Genomic DNA, 9,383 nt, shown 5'->3' with positions numbered 1-9,383 from the left:
CTGCTTGGCCTGCTGTGTTCATCCAGCTCTACACCTTGTTATCTCTTGCTATTTGATATAGCTTTTTCTCTGCTCTTTTTTTTAAAAAGGCATTTACTAATGTCATGGTGTGGTACTACTTGGAGGGCAAGGCAGGGTGACCTGCTTGACCAACAGCTGATTGGTGAACTAGAGTAGAGAATTTTTTGTTTTTGCCTCCCTAACCCAGATATACTAATGCCAATTTATGGAGCCATGTTTATAGCCTGGACTAAATGAATTAACTCAGCGCATCAATAACCTAACTTGGAATCTTCAGTTTTTTCTGTCTTATTACTTAAAGGGTCAAATGTGAGCCAGTTCCAAATTTTAAATAATGGTTTTACCCCAGTTTTCCTTCAATACATTGATTACCTTGATGAAAATGTAGCTTATCCATTTCTGGATGAAATTAAGTAGAATTGTTAATTTTGTATTTGTTTAAATCAGCTTTGGCAGTATATTTGTTCACTTGCCAGTTTTTTTTTAAATGGGGATCTTCCCTTAATGGGTAAACAGAGGATGTAACGTGAGCTTAAAGGCACATAGGTTGTGACCAAACAGCTAATTAAAATTAGTATAACTGGATAATTTCTGACTTGTTTCAGTATTATATTTACAACATTGAATATTTTCTGTAATTAAAAGTAATTATACAATGTTGATATTAAGCCAGATTATCTTCAGAGCTAACAAGCAGGTGCTTTTCTACTTGACGTATTATAAACTGGCTTACAAAATGTTTAATACTTAATTTGTAACTTTGTTCCAATTTTGTGTTTATTCCATAGGCAGCCACAAAGAAGCAGAAATACGAGAAGATTAGTGAGAAAAAGATGTCCACACCAGTTGAGGTTTTGTGTAAGGTAGGTTTTGATTCAAAGCTTATTTGAATCTGGTATTAATCAACACTTGCATAGAATACTTTATGCTTAACTACCTTTGAAATCTTTAATGAGGTGCCGCTGGTAGCGCTGGAAGTGGAGATATACTGTCTTAATTGCAAATGTTAGCAGTGCAAGTTCTGGAAGATCCATCTAAGCTTAATGTATGGTGTGGCTGACAGGCATGGGCTTCCCTTTAGGAAGGGATTCTCATTAATTGTAGAAATGAGTTGAGTACAATGTTAATTCTTTCTGTTTTAATTTAGGGGTTCCCTGCTGAGTTTGCAATGTACCTGAACTACTGTCGTGGACTACGTTTTGAAGAAGCACCAGATTACATGTATCTTCGACAGCTTTTCCGCATTCTTTTCAGGTGACGTGAAAACAATAATGCATTTTTTTGTCATTACATGTGGAGGATTTGGGGTTGACCAATAAATTGTTTTCCTTTTATTGATATTGCTTATTTTACGAATTTTCAAAGATGTATTTGGACTCGTTATCACCTCCTCTTCCAGATATTAGATGCAGCAGATGAAGAGGCTGTGCAGCTCATTGTGATAGTGAAAACAGCATGAATTACTTGCATGCCACTGCTATTTTCCCCGTAACACTTATTCTCTGCAACTATTTATCCTTCCCCAATTGAAGTCTCCCTAATCTGTTCATTCTTTTTTTTCAAGCAGTGCATTTCAGGTAATCATAACCACTGTGTATTTTACCCCCTCATTTCCTCTGGCTCCTTGCCATTTATCTTAAGTCTGCATCTTCTGGTTGCCAACTCTTCTGTCACTGAAGCCGTTCTCCTTGTTTAAAATACCAAGCACGTTATTCTGAGCACCTTTCAAGTCTCTGTTTAAGCATCTCTGCCATAAGATCAACAGTTTTTCAGTGTCTACGTATAACTGAAGTTCCTCATCCCTGCTGCTGTTCTGTTGCATCTTTCTGTGCATTCTGTTAAGTTTTTTTTTTTGTCTTTCTTGCATGGGTGTTGGCTGGCATATTCAAACTAAAGCCTAACCAACATTTCATGAAGATGTAACACAATATGTTAGCTTTTGTTTATAACTCCTAATGTGTGTGCATTTTTAAATTTGGCCTTCCCAATTTACTGTTTTAAAAATATTTGTGTCCCCTAGGCCTCTGATTTGCACCCAATTTCCATTCCCATTGACCCTGCCAAAATGTATTGTATTACAGTTTACGGCATTAAGTTTCAACTACCACATTTCTGCCTATTTGTCCTTCTAAAGTGCCTTACTATCTTTATTGTTTACCATGTTTGTCATGAGATGTGCAGACTTGGAAATTTTTCTAATTACCCGGGTCCAATTTCTTAATATTATCAAGAGAACTGATTCTAACATTGAGACCAATGAGTGTATCTTTGTACATCTCCTTCTGATTTTTTAAGAGTTGAACTTTCTTCACTAATTTTTGTATGCAACCACCAATGTCCTTCTAATCCCCTTAGTTCCAGATTTTCCAACCAATCTATTATATGACACTTTCAAAAGATATTTGATATTATCAAAATTAAACTACACTCAATTCAGAGAACCATTTGGTGAAGTTAAGGAAGAAGGTTGCAAGGAAGTTAGATATAGCTTGCCCTTAAGAAATCCATTCTGGTCATTTCATCTTTATATCTTTCCACATAATTGTGTCCCAGGTTATTGGTTCAAAGTTTCCCTGTCACTTGGGATGAGCTGACTAACCTGTAGTTTCTGGTTTATTCTTTCTCCCCTGGTTTGAACAGAGATAAAACATTTGGAGTCTTCTAGTCTTGTGATCCCACTTTTCTAATGAAGATTGGAAATTTGTGCTTTGCATATGTTTCTTCATAATCCATAAGTAACATAAGTATCATTCAGAGCGGCTTTTCTACTTGAAGCATTAAAGGACCTCCTGTTATTATTGTTCTGTCATCTTCAACACTGCATCCATTTCTGTGACATTGGCAGCATTCTCTTTCTTGAAGACAGTAGCGAGTAACTAGGTGAATTTTTGTCAGTCAGCTGTTTTATTTTTCTAAGTAAACCATTCTTGATGAAGTTTTTATTTTTGCCATCGATATAGTGCATAAGTTGAATGCTTTTTTTTTAAATAAAAAGCAGCCTGGGGGAAAGGACTAGTGGAATTATCAACATTTTCTAGTCTCACAACGTTAATGTTCCCTTTTTTCTTCAGAACCTTAAATCATCAGTATGACTACACCTTTGACTGGACAATGTTGAAGCAAAAGGCAGCACAGCAGGCAGCTTCTTCTAGTGGGCAAGGGCAGCAAGCTCAGACCCCCACAGGCAAGCAGACCGAGAAGTCCAAGAGCAACATGAAAGGTAAGCGGCATTTTGAAAATGAAACTAAATTTTTAAGCAGTGGTGTACATCTTCTGGTCCTAAGTTGGAAATCCAAATGTATTCAAAATATATTTTGGATATTGTTGTTTGGGAAAGGAGGATTATAGCTAATTTAACATCAGTACCTTGTGTGAAATATCCCCTCCAAATTGTTATGGAAAAATATAAGAAACCAGAACACAATTAGGTGACTCAGCACTTCAGCACTACCCTGCTATTCATTAATAACATGGCTGATCTGTCCCAGGCCTCAACTCTGCTTTCGTGCCGTTTCCACACGGCTGTCAACTTCCTTATATCACAAATCTTATCTACATTCACTAACGTCTGGAGTAAGAATTTCCTTTACATCTCCGTTTTAAATGTCTTCTGTGGCATCACTAGGGCCCCTGGTTGAAGACACTCCCAACTGGTGGAAACATCTCAACGATTACATAGTCAAAACCCTCAGAATTTTGTCTGTGTCTATAAGATCATCCCTCATTCTTCAAACCCTCATGAATAAAGGCTGGACCTGTTTTGCTACTCTTCATAAGTCAACCCCTTAATACTGAATCTCTGTTGAACAGCCTCCCATGTTAAAATATCCTTTTCTAAAATACAAGGACCAAAACTGTACACAGTACTCTAGGTGCATACTCACCAACATCCTGAATAATTGTAACAAGACTTCCCTTTTTTTTTAAACCTCGACTACCTAGCAATGAAGGCCAGAAGTCCAAAATTGCTGCATCTGTATGCTAGAATGTTGTTTCATGCATAAGAAATGCAGATGTCTCTGCTCTAAACTTCTCGGGTGTTTCTCTCTTTAAATAATAGTCCACTTTGTCAGCCTATCAAAGTTCATGACTTCACACTTTGCTACATTAAACTCTGTGCCAAGTTTTTTTTGTCCACTCACTCAACCTATCTATATCCTCTTGCAGATTCCTCACATTCTTGTCACAACATAGCCTCCTACCTATTTAATGGTTTCTGTCTAGAAGTTGTATTTTTTTATTATTCATTCACTGGATGGGGGCACCAGTGACTAACCAGCATTTATTGCCCATCCATAATGTCCAGAGGACAGTTGAGAATCAACCACATTGCTGTGGATCTGGAATTCCATGTAGTCCAGACCAGGTAAGGATGGCAATAGTCTTCCCTAAAAGACATTCGTGAATTCGTGGTTTTTTTTCCCATGATCGACTCATGGTCACCATCAGACTCTTAACTTCAGATTTTTTTTATTGAATTCAAATTCCACCATCTACTTTGATAGGATTTGAATCCAGGTCCTCATAACATTACTTGGGTCTATGGATTAAATCCAGCAATAATGCTACCAATAGGCTGTCGCCTCCCAGTACTCCCTTTTACTAGGAGCCATTGTCGTGAGAATTTTTGTTCGTACAGTAAAGGCTTGACTTTTTACTCCTGTTTTTACAGATTACTTTACAACCACAAGTGAATTAATATTTCTGAGTTAAAACTGCAATGACCCATTGCTTCACTTTGTTTTGATTCAAATAAATCTTAATTAAATTAGTTTTGATTAAAAAAACACAATGGAATTTGCTTATGCAAATCATTTGCATTCTCAGTTGACTCAGTTAAGGATGTTTTTAAGCTTGGCTCATTTGGGCTGGGGCTTGGAGACAGTAAGGATAGGTCGAAATGATGACTTTCCTGCTCCTTAAATGCTGTCTGACCAGGTGTGCTTTTCCAGCTCCACTTATGGGCTGGGGCTTGTCTCTCAGAAGACTTTCTGAATCAGAAGTCAACGTTGTAACAGTTCAGTGCAGGTCATAATGACCATCTCATTAAACATGGACAAATTTTCATTTATCACTTTTCATTTGGCAATTGTTGCAAGAAGTATTTACAAAAACAAAAGTTAAGTTGGCCCAATTTTGCTCAAGACAGTTTTGTATAATCCACAATTCATGCTGCAAACTTATGGTAGCAAGAGTCTAAAGATCCAGAAAGCAATGTCACTGTATAGCTTCATCCATTGTTTTGTCTCTGGCTTTGAGAGGTAATGACCTCCTATTCTGAACCTTTGTATGAGGAGGTTGTTTAATTTATCAGCATTACTTTCCAGATCCCACCTGATTACTGGTGCAAAATTTTTCATTTACCTTGGATTTCTTTGGCTTTTGTTTTAATTTATAGCATTCTCCACTGAGGAGTACAATTTGTTTAATCTCTCCACATAATTGTCTTGGGTACCAATTATGTAAATCTTCCTTGCATTCTATTAAGGCAGTAACAGTCTTCCTAAAATGTTAAACTGAGAATTGTCTTATCAATGCTGTTTTAACATGTTTGTCGTGGCAGTAATAGAGATTAACAACGTGGGAGGTGGCCATGTTTGTTCTAAACTGGGGACTTATAGCCAACCTAATCCTACTTTCCTATTTTCTAGCTCCTAGTCAGGGAATTTGTAGGTTACAGTGCCTTTGCATGATTATTTACATACTACTTTTTTTGTGATTTTATGGTTTCTGCCTCTACCATACCTTGAGACAGTGGTTTCTGAAGCCCCCACTAGCCCCCAGAACATATATTGTGGTTGGTTGGCTCACCGAACTGGTTTGTTGTTCTTCAGATGGTACGTTACCCAGCAGGGTAACGAACCAAGGTTTTCCTTATCCACGTGATGGAGATGAATGAGTATTGGTCATGTCTTTGCCCAATACTCACTCATCTCCATCCACATGGGTATGGAAAACCACCAATTCGATTGGGACAACACCAGGATCCTGGCACAGACGGAACAGAGACAAGCATTGGAATTCCTCGAGGCCTGGTTCTCCTCAAAGCCATCAATAAACAGAGCTAGACCCCATCTACACTCCATTACGAAGGAAAGCCGGAAGTGAGGTAATCCAGCTCAACGGACGACAGAGTTTAAGTAACAGGTGGGAAAACACAAGTATTTCATCAGAGGTTACACTGATGTTACCCAGCAGGGTAATGAAACATTTGTGGAACAATGAACCAGCTCGGCGAGCCAACCAACCGCAACATCCAAAAGCCGAGCTACAAATCTACTCTAAAACCTTAGAAGCATATTTCTTTTCAATTTTTAATCCTTCTTCTGCATTTACTTTACACCTGTGCTTGTTGACCTTTCCCTGTTGGAAACAGGGCTTCACTTTTCAGCTCTCCCTTTTCTCTTGTCTCCCCTACCAATACAATACAGTTTGAGATTAAACTAGTCTGTCTGCAACTTTGTCACGTTCATTCCTAAGTTAAGCTTCTAACCTCAATTGTGCCATTACTTCACTTTGGCCCTGTTTCTGTTCATTCACTGAAACCCTCTTTTATATCTTAATTACTTCCAGACTTGACTATCCCAAGGCAATCCTTGCCAGCGTTTGTCAGTCTACTCCCCGTAAACTTGTTCTCCTAAACCCTGCTGTATTTAAACTTCCAAAATGTCCTATTCCCCTATCACCCATGTGTGCTGACTTGTATTTCCTCCTGGCCAAGCAACTTCATATTTTATTTTTAAAAAAGCTCATCTGTGTCTTCAAAACCATCCCCCCTCCCACTCCCCCAAATCTTCTCATCCCCTCCCTTCTAGCCCCACACCCTGCACATTATCTCTGCTCTTCTCATTCTGACCTGTTATGCATATGTGATTTGAATGATTATTGGTGCCACAGTTTCAGTTGCCTCAGCCCCCAAGCTTTGGAGTACCCTTCCTGCTTCTGTCATCCTTTAAGTCATTCTTTGATCGTGCTTATGGTCATCTGACCCTTGTGTAGCTTTGTCATGGTAACCTTTTAATGTCTGCCTGTGAAACACCTTGAAATATTTTGTTACGTTAAAATGCCATATAAGTATATTGCTGTAATATATAATCTTAATAGAAATGAAATTAAAACTTCCCTTAGCTAGAAGGAAACACCTACTGAAATCTGTTGTTTCCCTCATTGATGTGCTTCTGGGTGCTTTTCCTTTTCTCTTGAATACTTGCACTTTTTTGCCTTTGTCCATATTTATTTATTCCCTAATGAATTGCGTGGAAAAGAGTTAGAATGTTTCACATGAATACGGTGGATAGTGATATTGACTATATTGAAATACAGGGCTTAGTTTGAATTTAATCTGCAAAGAACTAATGTAGGTTATATGTAATCAATGGCATGCAGATCTTTTTAAATGACTGTCTTTTTCTACAGGTTTCTGATCTCAAGGTTGAAACGAAGAAGCAAAGCAGCATGTGAGAGCAGGTTGCCTTTTGTCACTCCCCTCAGATTTTTGTTTCACATGTACATGCCGTTCAGTGGACAACCATAAACTGATGAATTAAACTCTACTGGATACAGCAAACTCTGGGAAGTGCATATAAAAACTGTACCTGCAACTGTAGCAGCCTTTAATCAAACTAATTCCTGGAAAAGCGCAATTTCATCTTACAAAATAGAGCATCTGAAGCAGTCTTGCTGGTGTTCAGTTTTCTTTATTCAATAAATGGGATGTACGAAAGTGGTTGACACGTGGAGAGAAAATAACATTGTGCATTTGCCAATTTTTTTTCTTGTTTGTTTCTCTACTGCCTGGCAGTTAAGGGATGATTCTTCAGTGGCACATGGGAGCTGTTCCGTAAGCAGTCTCTAAATTTCACCCAAATATGTACTTGAAAGGTACACAACATAACTTATCTTTTCCCCTGTACTGTTCTAAATGTCCTGTTGTCTAATAGAGAATGATAAATACTAAAGGCTGGGATTTCTCTTTTAAAGCACCTGCAATCAGTAGTAAACCAATAGCAACCAAAGAATTAATATTTTTTTGTTGGAAGGACTCTGCCTGCTGTCTTATGCTGGAGTGGTATCTAATGTGAAGAAATGACAAAAGTAGTGACTACTAGATAAGTCTAGAACTCTGCATTAAGTATATTGTACATGGTTAAAAGAAAAGCTTAGTCATCGCAAGCTTAGCTAACAACATGAGACTGACCTTGTATGTAAATTGCTTAGATAGCATTGTAATCACTGTGTACATCTACTCTGACTGAGATTTACGGTGTTTTTGGACGTCAGCTTTTTTGTTTACATGTTAATTGAAAAGAAAACACACTTGTAAAAGACTAGGGTTATTTTATATTGCTGTGCTGAAGTTCCCTGTTTGCAATGCAACTTTGCTCAACTTTCACTGTTTTTAAACAAAAAAATCAGCAAACTTTCAAAAGCCAGTTAATTTAAAGATGTTGCATTTCTTCACAGAGCTTTAGATTTGTAGACAGATGTACCTTTCTCCTTTTTTGATACGGTGGTTATTTTGTAATTTTTTTGGGGGGGTGCGGCATTCGCTTTTGTTCTTGCTGCAGTGAATTGATTGGTTATAGAAAGAAATGTATCCCAAGGTGGAGCCTCTGCAGCTACTAAGCAAATACCATTGGTATATACAATGGCTGAACTTTGGAGTTTCTTTGAAATTTAAAAAGCGTGTTGGAGGTTTTTTACTTTTCTTTTTGATCTTGTAAAATGAATGAAAATTAACTGATGTTTTGCAGTCGAGGTGTACAGTGCAGAAATAGCAACTGTTGCTGGCTGCGATTCTGGCCCAGCTGAAATCTCTTATTGCTGGAAGTACTTTAACAGTGTAATTTATTCCTTTTTAGCATGTAAGAATAAATTAAAAATTACTTGTCGGAACCACCTGACCAGTCTTAGTTTTTGCCCATTCATTGTGCAAGTACTGTCAAAGATGTAAAATTTGAATTTCTAACATTTATGCAGATGTTCAAAGTGCTTTAATTTGAATTAATCTGGTTTTCTCTGCAGTTTATCACATGGTATAATTTTATTCCTTCTGTCAATAAGTTTTGGAGCAAGATGTTGGAAGGAGAGGTAGAGTACCTTCTATTTGCAATGTTCTTTATGGAAGAAAACGAGTTTTGCATTTCTTTCAGATTTTAGTAGTGGGTAGCATGGAAACCTTAGATTTATCCCTGGTAGAGTACTGTCTTCAATTAGTAACTCTAAAAGCAAACTGCTTGGTGTTATGAACTTTGTAACAGCTTCTGTGTGCAATAATCCAAAGCCAACTTTAAAATGTCACTATCTAGTCTGAAATAGCATCTCCTGTGTTTTTCATGGAGCAACCCTGGATGCTCCTGCTT

General features: G+C 37.7%; 1 protein-coding gene across 2 annotated transcripts in view; it reads left to right on the top strand.

Moving 5' to 3' along the window:
- csnk1a1 (casein kinase 1, alpha 1) overlaps positions 1-8,916 on the top strand; it is a 50,433-nt gene extending 41,517 nt beyond the window's left edge. For both annotated transcript variants that reach the window (XM_020518646.2, XM_020518654.2), the window contains 4 exons: positions 810-884; positions 1,169-1,275; positions 3,093-3,241; positions 7,438-8,916. In XM_020518646.2, the coding sequence (XP_020374235.1) occupies positions 810-884; positions 1,169-1,275; positions 3,093-3,241; positions 7,438-7,445 (339 nt within the window). In that variant the 3' untranslated portion in view covers positions 7,446-8,916. The remainder of the gene's footprint in view (positions 1-809; positions 885-1,168; positions 1,276-3,092; positions 3,242-7,437) is intronic.
- Positions 8,917-9,383: the final 467 nt, after the last annotated feature.

This window comes from Rhincodon typus, chromosome 12 (assembly GCF_021869965.1).
Source record: "Rhincodon typus isolate 14 chromosome 12, sRhiTyp1.1, whole genome shotgun sequence".
Classification (NCBI taxonomy): domain Eukaryota; kingdom Metazoa; phylum Chordata; class Chondrichthyes; order Orectolobiformes; family Rhincodontidae; genus Rhincodon; species Rhincodon typus.
This window is presented reverse-complemented; position numbering and strand designations above follow the sequence as displayed.